At 38.4% G+C, this 20,544-nt stretch overlaps 1 protein-coding gene across 1 annotated transcript in view; it reads right to left on the bottom strand.

Annotated features, from left to right (window-relative positions):
• Positions 1–20,224, bottom strand: part of LOC128702064 (probable glutamate receptor) — a 90,853-nt gene extending 70,629 nt beyond the window's left edge. The window contains exons 1-3 of the mRNA XM_070101507.1: positions 20,113–20,224; positions 2,735–2,754; positions 2,516–2,608 (exon numbers count right to left, since the gene is read on the bottom strand). Of these exons, the coding sequence (XP_069957608.1) occupies positions 2,516–2,608; positions 2,735–2,754; positions 20,113–20,224 (225 nt within the window). The remainder of the gene's footprint in view (positions 1–2,515; positions 2,609–2,734; positions 2,755–20,112) is intronic.
• Between the last annotated feature and the right edge of the window lie 320 nt (positions 20,225–20,544).

The following is a 20,544-nucleotide window of genomic DNA, read 5'->3' as shown; positions in this document are numbered from 1 at the left end:
CAGTCTGTAGAAAAAATCAGGCAGTAAACATGCCTATTGTCTTCGAGGTTGAATGACCCTTTTAAGGGACCTTTGTGACTGAGGGTGATTAACTAATGAGAAAAATTAATGTAAAGATAGCATAGAACCTCACTAAATAATTTGACTTTAAAATAACCTAGGTACTTTGAATAGTTCTTGGTATTTCCATTTGGTATATGAACTTAATGAGGACCTTTAAGATGACTTTTGTGTAAAGACTGACCTTAAACATTGGTCTTAAATATTAACGTGAAAAAAAATTGATTACCTCATTGCATCGATAATTCTCCCAAAACTTCTTTCTTCAAATAGGCTTTATAATACTTGCATCAAATAAATACCTAACAAAGGACCCTCTTAGATAATTCACCAGAAGCTTCAAGAAGAATGTTTTTATTAAGGTATTATATAAAGTAAGATGTACCCCGTTCCTTCATGAGACTTGTTAATCTTTTCAGGAGGGACTGAATTGTTTTAAACTAGTTTTCCCATATTATACTAGGGAGGCCATTCACTCGTCCACCCCATTCTGGAAATGGAAGTATATGTTACCATAGAAATATTTCCAATGGGTTTCTGATTATTGGATTTACCTGCGTTCCAAAATTTACGGCTTCATAAAGACTCTCTTGGGTTTGAAACAGCGTGTGATTAGATGGGCGGTCTTATGGCGATATTTCCACCTCACATCCCCTTAGGTCTTGTCTCTGCTAGTATAGTTGTATATGACTTATGTGATGAATGGTCACAGTTCTTTATCTTGCCTATGACTGTTCTTCAGAGGGATGTTGTGGCTCACCCATGGCCTCATTTTTCATCCCGCCGTCAGAACTTTTTCCCCAATGCCCTTTGTTATCAAAATACTGTTGGGAAGAAACTGGTGAGCTTTCTCACAAAGATATCTATCAGCCTCAAATCCATCGTTCAATTTTAATTTTTCCAAGAAAGAGTATAAGGAAGACACGAACGTCGTTACTAGAGAATCAATGAAGTTATCCAAGAATTCAGCTGTACCACATATCTGAAAATTGACACTCCTCCTTCTTTGTACCTCTGACTATATTTTGGACTGTTGTCTAGCAAAATCTACACAAGTTTGTCCTGGTTTATGGCTATTCAACTGAAACTCACGTCTATATCTATATGGTATAGATAGATAGCACTGAAAACACCATAGCCTACACTACGCCATCTAGAAATTAATTCCGGAACCTTCCCATTTAACTAGTGAAGACAAGTGTTTGATTGGCCACTGTAGAGCTCGATCCTGATTTTTGAACGATTCGAAAAATTGCTCAGTATCTGATTCAAATATACGACATACCAACGATAAAGATTTTTATACATTAAAATGATTATTCAGGTTCGACACTAATGTCTTCTCTCCTTTTTTTCTAACATATTCTTAATTATCGAAAGAAAAACTTTGCCAATTCGAATGCCAACGAAGTAGACAGACGCTGAGCCAAACCTGATCAACTGATGTTTACCCCTACAAGTGGTGAATTATATGGCAAACTTTAAGGAATGTGATTACTTCCATTATGAGAAAGACAACGGAGTTGGGAATGGAGACCAAAACAAGTTCCCCGTGTAGAAGATAAACCAAATGTTTAATGAATCATAACCTCTTAGCTCACAGTGAATTAGTTTACAAAGCTGTGCAACAGCTGAAGTCCGATGACTGTCAATGTCATTAGAACAAGAAATACGTCAGTTGCTCTACATAAATAATCTGGGAAGAGTTTGGAATGTACAAACATTTGACATGTACCGGTGACATTAGCGAACTAACATTAAAACAAAATAACAAGACACAGGCAGTAAAACAAGAACTAGAATGTAAGGCAGCAGACACGTCATACAGCAGGAAAGTATACAAGACGAGGGCAAACAAACTTACTAAAACAAGAAAATGGTCTTCGACTGGTGCTCATATTACGAACACAAGTACAATTAGATGACTTGTAGTACTTGGCCTGAAGACAAGTCACCAGTAAAGGAATAATGAAGAGTTATAAACACAAATGTTCATGAATATTCCCACCACTAACATTTACAAAGATGCAAACACTGTAAATGTAGGCCTAGATCACATTAGTAAGTACTGTAATAACACAGAGAGGAAAGATTAGTTTGTTCACTGTTATTGGTTCATAAACTCATACATAAAAGACCAGTATGTGTAATCAGCCAGAGCAAGTGAGAGACTGTCCACCAGACCAGAATGAAGGTATAAAATCATGTCATCTGAAGGTCAGTTCCTTACCATGATTGGTACGATTTTGGGGCCCTAACACCTGTACAGCAATAACTATTGGTCTATTATGAAAGAGAGAATGCAGTTCGTGTTTGTATGATCTTATCTCTTATGCCAAATGAACGTAACATACACTCTATTGCATGCCACAATAGACATTTGCCTCTATATAAATTAAAATCATCATAATTCGGTATAATTATACTAATTTTTCTTAAAATCTTCAGCACTTGCCTTGACGACAGTGGAGGATGAGACAGTGCCATCAGTGATCAAAGCAACAGAGGAGCTGCCATGTGAAGCCGAACTCAGCACAGCCTCCACCACCTGAGTTGTCAGCCCAGCTTTCATGACTTGCGTTGTGAGCTTAGCCTTCACTGTCAGTTTTGTCAGGCCAGCCTCCATCATCTGGGTTGTCAGTCCGGTGTTTACCACTTGTGTTGTCAGTCCAGCCTTCACTACTGCAGGAAAATCTGATGATAAAAAAGGTCCTTTTTGAGTTTACCCCTTCTTATTCACGTCACTTTCCTGATAACTTTATAGCCCGCGGCCGGGTCCATGACCAGGCCTCGCGGTGGATCAGGGCCTGATCAACCAGGTTGTTACTACTGGCTGCACGTTAACCGACATACGAACCACGGCCCAGCTAGTCAGGTACTGACTTTAGGTGTCTGTCCAGTTCCCTCTTGAAGACAGCCAGGGGTTTGTCAGTAATGTACCTTTTGTATGCCTAGAGGCAGTTGAACGGTCTTGGGCCCCTGACACTTAATGTGTTGTCAATTAATGTACTCGTGGTACCCCTGATTTTCACGGGGGTGATGTTGCAACGGCTGCCGAGTTTTTTGCTTTCGGTGGGAGTGATTTCCTTGTGCAGATTTATATATCTAGGACTTTCCAATTGTTTATTATGAGGTAACTTTTTCGCTTGCTATCCAGGGAGTACAGGTCAAGAAACTTTAACCATTCTCAGTAAATGAGGTACTTTATTACACTTTTACATGCAGTGCAAGTTCTCTGCATATTCTTCAGGTCCTAATTTTCTCCTGCCTTGAAAGAGGCCGTTATTGCACTCCAGTCTGAAGAGAGCAAATGATTTGAAAACAATCATTATTGCTTTGGCATCCCTAGTTTTAAAGGTTCTCATTATCCGTTCTAATGTTTTCCTTGGAGATGTGGTAGAGACATTGTTGTGATCTTGGATAGTGAGATTCTTTGACATTATCATTCCAAGGTCCTTCACATTAGTTTTACACTTCAGAGTGTGGATAGAATTTGTTTTATAATTCGATCCAATTTTGATATCCTCTCTTTTCCATACCGGCATAATTGAAATTTGTCCGCTTGGAGATCTGCAGTGTCCTCAATGGATGACATTCATGTAAATTATGGTATCGACAGGAAAGGAGGACGCGGTGCTGTAGAGTACTGTACCTTGTGGAACAAAGCTTTTCAACGTAGCCGCCTCTGGTTTTACTGTTTGCTATTGTTCTTTGTATTCTATTTGTTATTATGTTATAGGTCCATCTACTCACTTTTCCTGTTATTCCTTTTTCATACATTTTGTGTGCTATTACACAATGATCGCACTGGTCAAAGGCTTTTGCAAATTCTGTGTATACTACATCTGTAGTGTGTTGGTCCTCCAGTGTATTCAAGACCGTTCACAGTGTCTGCTCTTTAAAGTAGCGGCCTGGAATGCTGGCTGTTTGGAGGAACATCTAAACTGTCCTATCTGAGAGCCTCTGCAAAAATAGTGATTAGGTGTGAATGATGGTGAAAGTGTTTAATGAAGGTGAAAGTATTTCTTTTTTGGGTCACCCTGCCTCGGTGGGAGAAAGCCGACGTATCTATATACAGTATGTCGTGCCGAATAAGTAAAATTTGCGATTTTGACTTAAATAGCAACGCACCTCTTGCCGAATAGGTAAAGGGAAAATTTGTGTATGCAATAATTTCGCAAAAAATCATTCTGAATCTAACGAAAAAGATATATTTCGTTGTGTTTGTTTGCTATTAATTATTGTAAACTTGTATAAGATATATTTAGCTGGAATAGGCTAAATTAAATTGCGCTTGTTATAATAAGGTTAGGAAAGTTTCCTAAGGTTTTTTTGGTACAAAATCATTAATTTTTATATTAACATTAATGAAAATAAATATATCTTTAAATGTGCAAGAGGAATTTTTAGAAAGGACTAATTTTAAATGAGTTCCCACTAATTGACCAGTTTTACCTATTCGGCAGGCCGGACTTGAGTCCTGGAGATGGGAAGTACAGTGCCAGCACTCTGAAGGAGGGGTGTTAATGTTGCAGTTTTATAACTGTAGTGTAAAACATCCCTCTGGCAAGACAGTGATGGAGTGAATAAAGTTTGGTAACCGTTGATGCAGAAGCTTCTGAATAACAAGCATATTTCTTGAAGAGACAGTTTCTTTAGGTTAATTGGTTAAGTCCTGTTGATTTTCTTTGTTGTTAGTAGTGTCACCTTATCAAAATATTTGGAATATCTTAATCAGTAAGTAATTTAAAAAATCTTCCCTATTTCCTTTTCGAGGAAGTCAAGTAATAAGATATATGTTGCTGTCTGGAATATTGTAAGAAAAAAAATTTCTCTTGACCTTCTTTCTCTTTATTGTCTAAATAATCATGAATATATGAATTTACTTTAGTGATTTTATTGTGAACTGCAAGTTTAAATTTCCTATATTTTCTTCGAATTAAAACATTGTGGATGTTGGTGTATCCTTTTAAGTCAAGTGGAAGCTTAATCAAGGCAGACAACACTTTAAGTCTGTGTAAGAAACTATCCACTTTTTTGTCATTCCGCCAATGAGAAATGACATCAACATATCTTACACATAATGCAGAACTATGTGGGATATCATTAAGATGTTGATGTGGAAAATTGCATTTATCTGAATGTATCATTATGTACATAACAGTAAATGAACACATTTAATTATTATTTATCAGTTAGACAAGTAGGAATTTGGGACACATAGGTCGCAAAAAATGTCCCCCTTCGATACCTACCACTGTCATATCCACAAGTTGCTCTGGACGTATTAATTACAAATGAAATATGTATCACCAGGAATACTGGTAAATATATAAATTTGTGGACTGTATATTAAAAATAATAAATGGTTTTATATATATTCACAATTCCATAACAGAAGGAAAATATATCTTAATATCACTCACCAATTTGACTGGAGATTAATGTGTCATGTATAGGATTCCCCCTTTTGCCTACATTTATGAAAAATTTACTGGCCAGAATTTAAACATAAATTAGACACCTTATCTGAGGTTCCTGGAGTTGTCCTGTCCTGTCGCCTGATACTCAATTTATGCAGGAATGCACATCCAACAATTTCGCCTCCTATTTGAAAGGTGTCAACCCAATTTTAACCTCTAGAGCACGAAACATTCTTCCCAACACTAACGTTCTGTTCAATTCAAACAGCAATGGCGACTGTGCTTCTGCGCAGGCGCAGCTTCCAGGTTTCGATAACATAAATTTTATTAAATACAGTATGGCCATCTATTTACATATAACTACTGTATTTCTGGAAAATATATACAGTATATTCCACAGTTGAGTTCCCATGAATTTCATAGAAATTGTGTATAAATCTAGAGAATACAGTTTGTTAATCAACAAGTCTGGCTTTATTCATAGTACTTCCCATCAAAGACAAATTTTTCAGTCAACTATACAGAGCATAATTATGTAAAGAGCAATACTCTCAGGGTGTAGCATCGGAAACTTGTACACTTGTCATCTGGTAGGATTGGTAATAATGTGAGACATGGACCCTAGTAAATACCATTGTAACATTAATACTTTTCAAGGAAAAATTCGCCTTTAATCCAACCAATGAAGTTATTCAATAAGATTCACGTTATTTATCCACCACCATTGTTAAAGATTAAACATTTCGAAAGATTATTTGCAGCCTACCCTACGGTGGTAATGATTAGGCTTGATTGAATTGCCTGGTTTATGTCTTAACTAACCAATGTAACTATGGGAGAGTTGCTGACCACGACAACTTCAAAATTAGTTAATCGTTTCTATTGAACCTTTAATTGCTTGTTAAAAAAATTATTAATCTGGTCCAAAAAGTACATAATAAAAGGAACTAACGATTCATATTCATTAAATAAATAATTACTTTTTATTAATATATTCCACTTGGTGGTATATTACATTAGAATAGTCCGCCTTAATAAGTCTTAAATTGCGATCCATTTTAAGGTTAAGTTATGCAGTGAGCAGTTAAGTTATGCAGTGAGCAGTTAAGTTATGCAGTGAGCAGTTAAGTTATGCAGTGAGCAGTTAAGTTATGCAGTGAGCAGTTAAGTTATGCAGTGAGCAGTTAAGTTATGCAGTGAGCAGTTAAGTCACCAGTCGAAGCATTGCACCATCAAACATTCCTATCTAAATGTTAAAACCTTCGGGGGTTGTTAAACAGGATTCTTCTGAAGATTGTAACATGATTTAGCATGACTGACATAGTTAAGGTGATCCAGAGTCTAAAAGCTCCTTTAATTATTTAATTGTTTACGAGAAATATTTACGACAACTTTTGAGACATAAGGTAACAATAAGAAAAGTCTAGAAATAGTGAGAGAATAAAAAACAACTATGAGAAAATATTAAAAATAATTCAAAAAAGTTAGAATAAGAATATGATTAACAAGAGAGGAAATATACCTAATCCTCAATTAAAAAATTATAATATAACTTGTATTATTAAATAAATAATTGTTTAGATGCAAAATTTTACTGAAGTAAATTTAAATAGAAAGCATCAATGTAGTTATTAAATCTTATGATGACAAATAAATTTCCTTGCTGTTTTTGTCAGTATCTAGGTTGCCAGAACTGATTAATTATACACTTGCTAGTAGAGTTTCAACGTTAATAATATATAATAAGAGAAAGCCAGGAATATTAAATTAATGTAGAATCTGAAATATTACCATATTTGGGCTGTTTCAGTTAACAAAAACACTGTTTACCTACCAAGCACTTGTGATGTTTGTACAAACTCCACACAAACAATTGCAGCAAATAGAAACTTCCCAGCTAACGGGATCATTTTCATCTTTGCCTCACTGCTGAAAGCAAACACAATTCATGTATTTGTAAGCTTATGTGTGTGTAAATAAGTAAACAAATGAAGAATTAGACACATGTGCAACATCTGGGAATCTTTATTTGTAGACTTTTCCCCATCCAGTGGCTTTATCAGTACAATACAAGGATATAATGTGAAGAACTGTAAACAAAAGATGAGGTAATCAGTCCTTCAGCCTATGAGCTGGTGAACAGCACCGTAGTCTTGAAGGAACTGCAGCACAGTCATGGAGGTTGGCGCTTATATACTGACGACAGGTGAAGGCCGCGCAGCTGACGCAGGCATTGTCACTGGCAGGCGGGAATCTCAAGCGGAAATAGGTTATATCCAAGGAATGGACCAGTAGTAAGAAAGAAAGTATTGTAGATGTCCTCTGTATCAAGATTCCATGATAGCACAGTGTCTGACAAGTTGTACATATATGGTACACACAATTCTGGCAAAATGTGCAACATCTGGGTATCTTTATATGAAGACGTTTCGCCTGGCGAAGAATAATTGCTTAAAAACCCCCAGATATATCTGAGGTGGTAGCAGCTATATTTTCTCGGTTTGGACTAGAATATTATTCTGACAGTGTGCGAACCAAAAATTAATTCCGCTGGCTATCATCCCTACTCTCCTATAGACAGAATAAGCAAAAACGTATAGTTAAACCACATTAGAGTGGAGGCAGGAATCTTAGTTAAACCACATTAGAGTGGAGGCAGGAACCCTAGTTGAACCACATTAGAGTGGAGGCAGGAACCCTAGTTGAACCACATTAGAGTGGAGGCAGGAACCCTAGTTGAACCACATTAGAGTGGAGGCAGGAATCAAGACGTCTCCACATACCTAACACTGGAGTTTGTTGCAGTTGATCTGTTCAGTAAAGACTTACATGTTTCACTATCACCTTTATATGACTTATGTGACCCACAGAAACTTACTGAAGATTTTTTGCACTGTTGGGATAATTTGCTTTTAGATATTGTGTTGAGGTGTCAATGATTAGATGTCAAACTTACTCACACCGTCAAAAATAAATTTATTTGAAATCACTAACACAGATAATTACCCAAATATGTTGAAAGTTCTAAAATTTCATGATTTTTTTTCCAGTAAATTTAACTCCTAAATGAGAGATTAAGACCTTTGCTTTGAACATGGTCAGTTATCAAAAGCTTCATCGCCTTAATCAAAATCTCAAATTTTCGCTTTTGAAGCTCATTTTGTAGATGGAAGTTTAGAGGTTGATAAATGTTCACTATGTGGTACTTGACAAACTGATAATGTTATGCTTGAAAAGAACTTTCTTCTATCAGTACATTTCTCACTGAAAGTTTTCTTCAACTATTTCGAGTACAGTGTTGCTGATTTTGAAGGGACAATAATTAGATTTTCAAAATTGCCGTGGAAAAAAATGAATTTTCTCTTCACTTAAAAGATATTGACATAGAAACAAGATGTTCTTGAGAAAATACAAGTGTATTTAGGTAATCAAATTAGATGGATATTTCCAGCGTTCTTATGAGAGAAATTTAATGTCTCCTTCATTCTAAACAGCCAAATTCAATAAAAATAATTTAACAGATTGCTGGAAAATTAAAATATATGAGATAACTTAAGTTTAGAAATGTTGAGAAGTGAAAAATATAAAATGGTCATTATAACATCACGTAATTGGGGTGAAGTATCAGTGAGTCTCCACCAAATCGCTGCCTTTATTGTAGATCAACTGACAAGTTAATAAATTAGATCAAGGCTGAGGGACTGATTACCTCAAACTCCTCCTGTTCTTCACCATTCTTTTTTGTATTAACTGATGAAGCCACTGTGTGGGGAAACGTTTCCTCATCAAAGATACCCAAGTGTTGCACATGTGTCTAATTTGTCAACTTATTGACCAGAGTAGTGTGAGCATTGGCTCTGCAACCAGAGTAGTGTGAGCATTGGCTCTACAACCAGAGTAGTGTGAGCATTGGCTCTACAACCAGAGTAGTGTGAGCATTGGCTCTGCAACCAGAGTAGTGTGAGCATTGGCTCTGCAACCAGAGTAGTGTGAGCATTGGCTCTACAACCAGAGTAGTGTGAGCATTGGCTCTACAACCAGAGTAGTGTGAGCATTGGCTCTACAACCAGAGTAGTGTGAGCATTGGCTCTACAACCAGAGTAGTGTGAGCATTGGCTCTACAACCAGAGTAGTGTGAGCATTGGCTCTACAACCAGAGTAGTGTGAGCATTGGCTCTACAACCAGAGTAGTGTGAGCATTGGCTCTACAACCAGAGTAGTGTGAGCATTGGCTCTACAACCAGAGTAGAGTGAGCATTGGCTCTGTAACATTATTAATACTAAGATTTTTTCTGCTTTACTAGTTAAATAGATGTAATATTATAGAGATGTTAAATTATGTATTACATTATTACTTTGATATTTGTTAAATTATTATTGAGATGATTGTTACATAACTAAAATATATATTACATTGTTATTAAAATGACTGCTATATTACTGATAATATGATAGTTATATAATTACTAAGATGATTGTTATATAATTGTTAAGATGTATTACTGTATTACTGTCAGTATATTTATTACATTTATATAATAAATAATTTAACAGACATTTATATTCATAACTCAAGTCTTTAAATAATGTAATTCAGTCTTAATCATTTGATTTAAAATATAACACAAACATTTTTTTATCATATGTTTTTAAAAACTGTGAGAATCATACATGTATTAGTGAGAAGATTTTTGAAGGTGTACATATTAAAAGTATATTTGATTTCTGCAGCAATTTTGAAAAAAAATGTAATTAATTTTGTCCTGCAATAGGTCTAGATATCATAAAAGAATTCAAGTTTCTGATGAATTCATTATTTTGGATTCCATTTAATTTTAAATATTCGTGATGGTAATTTGTTTTAAAATTCCAATTTTTGACACAGAAACACATCATATATGAGGAAACAAATTCAAGATATTGAAGCAACAATATTTTTGAGTAGTTTATTTAATCTGATGACTTAAAAAATATTGGAAATTATACTAAGATCATGTCTCTTACATACTTGATTTTTCAAGATGTACTTAATTATTTTATTATTATGTTAAAAGCAATCATTGGTGAGATTTTGTTGCAAATAGTTTAAGGTGAACAGCTGTTGAGACATTGTACATGTTACTGCTGGACGAAGATGTATCGTTTAATTCTAGGTATAACCTGTTGTTAGGTAAGACACATATGCAACAGTTAGGTATCTTTATTATGAAACGTTTCGCCTACACAGTAGGCTTCTTCAGTCAAGTACAGAAAAGTTGATAGAAGCAGAAGATACTTGAAGACGATGTAATCAGTCCATCACCCTTAAAGTTTTGAGGTGGTCAGTCCCTCAGTCTGGAGAAGAGCATTGTTCCATAGTATGAAACAATATTGTTTCATACTATGGAACAATGCTCTTCTCCAGACTGAGGGACTGACCACCTCAAAACTTTAAGGTATAACCTGCCACATAATACGATTAATAAAGTGTGCGAAAATTAACGTTGACTTCAGAGACACTGGTTTACCCAGATGTTATATAGAATCATATTCTCTGCCTAGGTTACAGTAGCTTATATTAAGGTAGCTAACTGAATTTAATGAAAAATATTCACAATATATATCTAACTAAATGATTTACTATCTTGATGAAGCAGCGGCTGATTAAACTCAAATGCAGAAAAGATGTCAGATAGTTGATAAATGTTGTCGTTGTTTCCTGACGCTACTGTCATGCACGTCTTTGTCGTTTAAAACGTTGATAAATGTTGTCGTTGTTTCCTGACGCTACTGTCATGCACGTCTTTGTCGTTTAAAACGTTGATAAATGTTGTCGTTGTTTCCTGACGCTACTGTCATGCACGTCTTTGTCGTTTAAAACGTTGATAAATGTTGTCGTTGTTTCCTGACGCTACTGTCATGCACGTCTTTGTCGTTTAAAACGTTGATAAATGCTGTCGTTACTTCCTGACGCTACTGTCATGCACGTCTTTGTCATTTAAAACGTTGATAAATGTTGTCGTTACTTCCTGACGCTACTGTCATGCACGTCTTTGTCGTTTAAAACGTTGATAAATGTTGTCGTTGTTTCCTGACGCTACTGTCATGCACGTCTTTGTCGTTTAAAACGTTGATAAATGTTGTCGTTGTTTCCTGACACTACTGTCATGCACGTCTTTGTCATTTAAAACGTTGATAAATGTTGTCGTTGTTCCCTGACGCTACTGTCATGCACGTCTTTGTTATTTAAAACGTTGATAAATGTTGTCGTTGTTTCCTGACGCTACTGTCATGCACGTTTTTGTCGTTTAAAACGTTGATAAATGCTGTCGTTACTTCCTGACGCTACTGTCATGCACGTCTTTGTCGTTTAAAACGCCTCACTTTCTCAAAATGCTGTGACTGTGTAAGTAGAAAATATTACGTGACTGTAATTAAGTCCCTGTTAAAATTCAGAAAAAAGTGAGAAAATAATAGGCTATGTTGTGTTTGAGAAGCAATAAGACGAACACTAAGTTGTTGATTTTCGGAAATAAATTATACAAAAGTTTCGACAAGCTTTGAAACTGTTGTTGAAACAATTGTATTCTTTAAATTAATGACGAGATTTAGTTTTCCTCATTCGAAATACCATGGTGCAACATTGGTCAAGGTTTGTGTTAACTATCATTATGTGTAAGCACTTGGTAAAGTAGGGAATTTATGCATGCTAATGAATGGTGAAGAATGCATATAATTCAATGACATCGTAGAAAATCCTGAGGCATTCACAGAAACAGCCACTCTATCACACATTGTATTTGCTTTAAATTGGCCGTGTGTGCAAGATCTTGTGTTGATGTTGCCTTCCTTTACCCAGCGGTGAACCCATCTGTAGACGGTAGACACGCTGACGCCGGTCGCTCTAGCGACGTTACGGAGTGACATCCCGCTAGCCCACATATGCACAAAAATGGCGCGCTCTCTCATGTTTGTGAGCTGAAATTTCCTCCGACTCTGCATTAATATTTTCTGTGAAAGTGAAATAGAATAAAGTCACCGAGAAATTTTGTATTTGTTGTTAAATATTTGTATTTGTTTGAAATATTATTAATATATTCTGGTATATGCAAAGAAATATCATAACCTGCAAGATTCGAACTCAGATGGGTAGCTCTCTTAGAGTGTAGCTACCTCCCAACCTGATACCTTAATTAAACCATTCAGCTACAGGGCATCAGTACATGAGTGGTTTAAGACGTCACACATAGTCCCACTCAACAAAGGTGGTAGTAAAGGAACTGCAAAAAAATTACAGACCGATACCACTAACATCGCAAATCATAAAAATCTTTGAAAGTGTTCTAAGAAGCAAGATCTTCAACCACTTAGATACCCATCAGGGCAGCATGGGTTTAGAGCAGGTCGCTCCTGCCACTCACAACTACTGGACCACTATGACAAGGTCTTGGATGTTCTGGAGGGCAAACAAAATGCAGATGTAGTATACAAAGACTGCGACAGTCTTCGGCAAATGTGATCATAGTGTAATAGCGCACTTAATGCGCGTTAAAGAAATAACAGGAAAAGTGGGTAGATAAATTTATAACTTCCTGAAAAATAGAATACCAAGAGCAACAGTAAACAGAGTCAAGTCAGAGGCAGCTACAGTGAAAAGCTCTGTTCCATATAGTACAGAACTCACTCCCATCCTGTTCCTCATCCTCACATCTGACATAGATAGATGTAAGCCACAGCACAGTGTTCTCCTTTGTTGATGATACCACAACTACATGACAGTGTCATCCACTGAAGACACTGCAAATCTCCAGGCGGACATGAACCAAATCTTTAAATCACCCACAGATAACAATATGAAGTTCAATGAAGGCAAATTTCAATTAATCCGCTATGGAAAACTCGAGGTAATAAAAACTCGATAGGAGTATAAAACAAATTCCAACCACATAATAGGGCGATAAACTAATGTGAAGGACCTGGGAGTGATAATGTCAGAGAATCTCACTATCAAAGATTACAACACTGTATATACCTCATCTGCTAGGAAAATGATAGAATGGACAACGAGAACCTTCAAAACTAGAAATGCCCAGCCCATGATGATTCTCTTCAAATCACTTGCTCTCTCTAGGCCGAAATATTGCTATACACTAACGACCCCTTTCAAGGCAGGCGAAATGGGAGACCTGGAAATATACAGGGCACTTTCAAGGCACGGATATGTACGATAAAGAACCTTAAATTAATGAGAAATGTTGAAATCCCTTGCAGACGAGAATGATAATATAAACTTAGACAATCCTAGAGAGGGGCTAGTCCCAAATCTGCACACGGAAGTCACTCCCTAAGAAAGCAAAAGACTCCCCAGGCAATGCAACATCCTCTAAAGCGATATATTCACAATATTTCACTTGTTTCTGCAACGTGTAAGCATCTTAAAACTGTTTCGTTGGTCGATGCATGCTGGGGATGAGATACAAATCAAAGCCACTTTCCTGGATGCTGGCTGCTTTGATCCAACGCCTTAGAGTGCGGTGAACCAAAATATTGTGGTATGGTGAGTAGACTACTGCATTACTAGTATGAGGGTCTTAGGCTGGAGTCTCCTTCGGCCTTAGAATAGTGTTTGTGAATATTTCGCTTGTTTCTGCGAAGGCTAAACACTCTCTACTTATGCACACACACACACACACACACACACACACACACACACACACACACACACACACACACACACACACACACACACACACACACACACACACACACACACACAAATTGCAAGGAGGCAGAGGAAAGTTTTGTTCCCAAGGGAAACAGAAATAATAGGAAGACCAAGACGAGTCCTTGGTTTACCCGAAGGTGTAGGGAGGCAAAAGCTAAGTGCAACAGAGAATGGAAAAGGTACAGGAGGCATAGGACCCAGGAAAACAAGGAGATTAGTAGAAGAGCCAGAAACGAGTATGCGCAGATAAGGAGGGAGGCCCAGAGACAGTATGAAAACGACATAGCATCGAAAGTCAAATCTGACCCGAAACTGCTGTATAGCCACATTAGGAAGAAGACAACAGTCAAGGACCAGGTGATAAGGCTGAGGAAAGAAGGTGGGGAACTCACAAGAAACGATCAAGAGGTATGTGAGGAGCTCAACACGAGATTTAAGGAAGTATTTACAGTAGAGACAGGAAGGACTCTGGGGGGACAGACCAGATGGGGACACCAACAAGGAATACACCAACAAGTGTTGGACGACATACATACAGATGAGGAGGAGGTGAAGAAACTGCTAAGGGACATCGATACCTCAAAGGCAATGGGACCGGACAACATCTCTCCATGGGTCCTTAGAGAGGGAGCAGATATGTTGTGCGTACCACTTACCACAATCTTCAACACATCCCTGGAAACTGGGCAACTACCTGAGGTATGGAAGACAGCAAATGTAGTTCCCATTTTCAAAAAAGGAGACAGAAAAGAGGCACTAAACTATAGACCTGTGTCATTGACGTGTATAGTATGCAAAATTATGGAGAAGATTATCAGGAGGAGAGTGGTGGAGCACCTGGAACGGAACAGGAGTATAAATGCCAACCAGCACGGATTCACGGAAGGCAAATCCTGTGTCACAAACCTTCTGGAGTTTTATGATAAAATAACAGAAGTAAGACAAGAGAGAGAGGGGTGGGTTGATTGCATCTTCTTGGACTGCAAGAAGGCCTTTGACACAGTTCCTCACAAGAGATTAGTGCAGAAGCTAGAGCATCAGGCGCATATAACAGGAAGGGCACTGCAATGGATCAGAGAATACCTGACAGGGAGGCAACAACGAGTCATGGTACGTAATGATGTATCACAGTGGGCACCTGTGACGAGCGGGGTCCCACAGGGGTCGGTCCTAGGACCAGTGCTATTTTTGGTATATGTGAACGACATGACGGAAGGGTTAGACTCAGAAGTGTCCCTGTTTGCAGATGATGTGAAGTTAATGAGGAGAATTAAATCTGATGAGGACCAGGCAGGACTTCAAAGAGACCTGGACAGACTGGACACCTGGTCCAGCAAATGGCTTCTCGAATTTAATCCTGCCAAATGCAAAGTCATGAAGATAGGGGAAGGGCACAGAAGACCACAGACAGAGTATAGGCTAGGTGGCCAAAGACTGCAAACCTCACTCAAGGAGAAAGATCTTGGGGTGAGTATAACACCGAGCATGTCTCCGGAAGCACACATCAATCAGATAACTGCTGCAGCATATGGGCGCCTGGCAAACCTGAGAACAGCATTCCGACACCTTAGTAAGGAATCATTCAAGACACTGTACACCGTGTATGTCAGGCCCATACTGGAGTATGCAGCACCTGTTTGGAACCCGCACTTGATAAAGCACGTCAAGAAACTAGAGAAAGTACAAAGGTTTGCAACAAGGTTAGTTCCAGAGCTAAGGGGAATGTCCTATGAAGAAAGATTAAGGGAAATCGGCCTGACGACACTGGAGGACAGGAGGGTCAGGGGAGACATGATAACGACATATAAAATACTGCGTGGAATAGACAAGGTGGACAAGGACAGGATGTTCCAGGGAGGGGACACAGAAACAAGAGGCCACAATTGGAAGTTGAAGACACAAATGAGTCAGAGAGATAGTAGGAAGTATTTCTTCAGTCATAGAGTTGTAAGGCAGTGGAATAGCCTAGAAAAAGACGTAGTGGAGGCAGGAACCATACACAGTTTTAAGACGAGGTTTGATAAAGCTCATGGAGCGGGGAGAGAGAGGGTCTAGTAGCAACCGGTGAAGAGGCGGGGCCAGGAGCTAGGACTCGACCCCTGCAACCACAAATAGGTGAGTACAAATAGGTGAGTACACACACACACACACACACATATATATATATATATATATATATATAAATATATATATATATATATATATATATATATATATATATATATATATATATATATATATATATATATATATATATATATATATATATATATATATATATATATATATATATATATATATATATATATATATATATATACATACATACATACATATATATATATATATATATATATATATATATATATATATATATATATATATATATATATATATATATGTATATATATATATATATATATATATATATATATATACTGTCCTGGGGACCCTCATCCTCAGAGAAAAGAATAAACTTGCTTCAGGGAAAACTCAAGGTTCTCTCTGAAGCTGTTTGAGAATTTTCTCCTGCCACCCCTATATTTAATATATATTTTATTTAAAGACAAAATACATTGACAAAACATTCACAAAGATACAATAGAAAGTAAAACAACATAGGTAACTCAGAGCTACGTCTCGAATACTTCGTCCAGCTCCACGGCGGTGGGCGGCGTGCCCAGAATGCTGCAGGTATTTCCTATCTGGATTGCAACACTGAGTCTCTGAAAGAGGAAGCTGGTCGCCCTGTGGTCCTTGGTTTCTATGATGAGCTTTTCACCCAGCTCTTTGAGGAACTTTAGAGCACACTTGCTCCATGCTCCGAGGGTCTCCGACCCTATTGGGATGAAGTTATAGCAAGGGGGAAGGTCTTCATATTTGCGGATCTTCTGGGTCTCCCTGTGGCTGGCAGCGCCACCCCCTTCCACTACTGAGTATGGCAAGTAGGTGTCTGCCAATGTGGCAGCACAGGTGTAGTCCCAGGCAATCTGCTTTCCATCCTTCCATGGTAGCATAGTGGCTCCATCAGGACGCTTTTGACTTCCATCAGACCTCTGTACTTGGGGTTCCTGTTGAGCTGGGCAACGGGCTGTGGCGAGGCTTCTCTTTATGATGTCATTGACCTCCTCATGCCTGGCATACTTTCCTTCTGCTGTGTGGCACACGAGACCATGAAGTCCGAATTGATCAGCTGTCGCCCTGCCGCAAATACACCTATGTTCGTTGAGGATGGGGGCGGCTAGGCGAAGAGTAACACCAATCAGAATGGCCTGTGGGTCTAGTCGAGTGCCCAAGGTAGTAGGTTGGAAGACAGCAACCACCCAGGGAGGTACTACCGTCCTGCCAATTGAGTGTAAATCGAAAGCCTGTAATTGTTTTACGTGATGGTAGGATTGCTGGTGTCTTTTGTCTGTCTCATAAACATGCAAGATTTCAGGTACGTCTTGCTACTTCTACTTACACTTAGGTCACACTACATATACAAGTACATATTTTTGTATGTGAAGAATGGTTTTGAAAACCGACAAGTTGAAGATTGAGACGCTTATGCAGCATATGGGAATCTTTATTTAGGAAACGCTTCGCCACACAGTGGCTTCATCAGTCCAATACAAACCAGAAAGGTGTAAGGAGAGGAGAAGTTTGAGGTAATCAGTCCCTCAGCCTGAAGTCGATGTGTTCAGTCCATCAATCTTGTAGAAAGTGCAGCTTCGCCTCACCTCACTACAGTATATATGCCACGTCTACGGCCCTGTGCTGTACATTCTACAAGATTGATGGACTGAACACATCGACTCCAGGCTGAGGGACTGATTACCTCAAACTTCTCCTCTCCTTACACCTTTCTGCTTTGTAGGGGACTGATGAAGCCACTGTGTGGCGAAACATTTCCTAAATAAAGATTCCCATATGTTGCATAAGTGTCTCAAACTTCATATTTATGTATACACACTCACCTGAGTTTTCTTTAATTTTTTCTTAATAGTTCTTGTTCTTATTACTTTTCCTTTTATATCCATGGGGAAGTGGATAAGAATCTTTCCTCTGTAAGCCATGCGTATTGTAAAAGTCAACTAAAATGCCGGGAACAATGGGCTAGTAACCTTTTTTCTTGTATAGCCTACTAAAAGGAAACTATATCTATTCATTGACATGGTTGGGTGAGCGGTGCATTGAGGTATATGTGGAGATAAAAAAGTTGTCTATGGAGGTAAAGAAGGGAATGTATGAAAGTATAATGGTACCAACACACTTATATGGGTGTGAAACTTGGGTTGTAAATGCTGCAGCGAGGAGACGGTTGGAGTCAGTGGAGATGTCCTGTCTAAGGGGCAATGTGTGGTGTAAATATTATTCAGAGAATTCGGAGTGTGGAAATTAGGAAGTGTGAAGTTAATAAAAGTATTTGTCAGAGGGCTGAAGAGGGGTTGTTGAGGTGGTTTGGTCATTTAGAGAAAATGGATCAAAGTAGAATGACATGGAGAGCGTATAAATCTGTAGGGGAAGGAAGGCGGGGTAGGGGTCGTCCTCGAAAAGGTTGGAGGGAGGGGGTAAAGGAGGTTTTGTGGGCGAGGGGCTTGAACTTCCAGCAAGTGTGCGTGAGCGTGTTAGATAGGAGTGAATGGAGACGAATGGTATTTGACATAGACAGGACTCGCAGCAATGGTTTTAAGTTGAAAAAATTCAGATTCAGGAAGGATATAGGAAAGCACTGGTTTGGAAATAGAGTTGTGGATGAGTGGAACAAACTCCCAAGTACCGTCATAGACGCTAAGACTTTGTGTAGTTTTAAAAATAGGTTGGATAAATACATGATAAATACGAGGATAAATACAAGGTCAGATGCCGTGCTCCTTCGTAAAGGGAACGTGCCCTGACTTAACTAGATTAAGGCATTGGCTTAAGCCGGTAGGAGAATTGGACCTGCCTTGCATGGGCCAGAGGGCCTGCTGCAGTGTTTCTTCTTATGTTTTTATGTTCTTGTATTGTTAGGGTAGCACTGAAAGTGGGTTGGGCAAATATTTTGTTAGTGGGTTGGATTTAAAAACAGGCCTTCTGCAGTGTTCCTCCTTTCTTATGTTCTTATGTAAGAATATAACAATGCAATGTTTCTAAGGTGCTGGCATAAACTAACACTAGAGACGCCATCGCATCCAACACTTCCATAAGGGACTGAACCAGGACAAAATCAAACGACCACGAACCAGTCAATGCGGGAGTTTACACTATACCATGTGAAGGCTGCAACAGAATATATGTAGATGAAACAGCAAGAAACCTCGAAACACATCTCAATGAACACATTAACACATCTAGGAGGAAAAACTTGAACAACGCCTGCTTACAACACCGGAATTCCACCAGTCACCTCATGAAATTCAACGACGCCTGACTACTGATCAGAGAACCTAATTGCCTTGAATCACCATTAATCGCTTTTTCTAACACAATCAAGCAAGATAAAGGCAGCTTCATCGTCTCTGAAGTTTTAGTAAAAATCCTCCTCAAAACCATAAACCCTGCCATCACACAGTCTCTGCTGCTAATACTACACAAGAACATAACAGAGTACGAACACCGAATCAGACTCTCAAATCCAACCACTAGCACAAATGTTTGACCCCCCTATTTTTATAAGTTTTTACTTATGTGCAAGTTGATTGTTTTACCATATTCTATTACTACTACAACTAATATTACTACTACTGGTTTAGAAAAAAAACATGTAAACAAACAAGGTCCTGTGACCTTGATCACTTCTAACATACAGAAGTTGAAAGACAGTATATATGTGCCATATTGGGGTGAGGGAGGGTTGATGATGAGATCATGTGACTCCTGTGTTGCTGGGTAGTTGGTGCTTTGCCTGGTTGACTATCATGTATGCTAATGTTTTAGAAATTTTGTGGTTTCCAGTGTTACGTTCTATTGTGTAGGTGACGGCGATTAGCGAGGCTTCTTGACATCGTCGGCGTCTAAGGTCTGGTTCAGTCACAACGAGTTGTGCCTCATCCCAGTTCATCAAATGCCCCATGGAGTCTCTGTGGAGGATACAGGCGTACCTTAAATCGTTTCTGTTACTGGCATTGCGATGCTCGTTCAGGCGGACCGCAAGATCTCTGCCTGTTTCTTGAAACAGAATCCACAGGGGATGGTGTAGACGCCTACTGTGGAAGTTAGAGGTGTGGGGCTGCGTTTTGTAGTGAGGTCTTTGATAGATGATGTGTTTATGGCGAGTATTCGTGGCAACATCACCACTTGGCAACCCTATGAGCTGCTTAATATGTCCTAGTGTTTGCTCACGTGTTTTTCTAAACCAACTTGTCGGTATTTATTTCCAAGGTTTATGCCCTT

This window comes from Cherax quadricarinatus, chromosome 77 (genome assembly GCF_038502225.1).
Source record: "Cherax quadricarinatus isolate ZL_2023a chromosome 77, ASM3850222v1, whole genome shotgun sequence".
Taxonomy (NCBI): Eukaryota; Metazoa; Arthropoda; class Malacostraca; order Decapoda; family Parastacidae; genus Cherax; species Cherax quadricarinatus.
The sequence above is the reverse complement of the archived record's forward strand: the minus strand, read 5'-3'. Positions and strand labels throughout refer to the sequence as shown.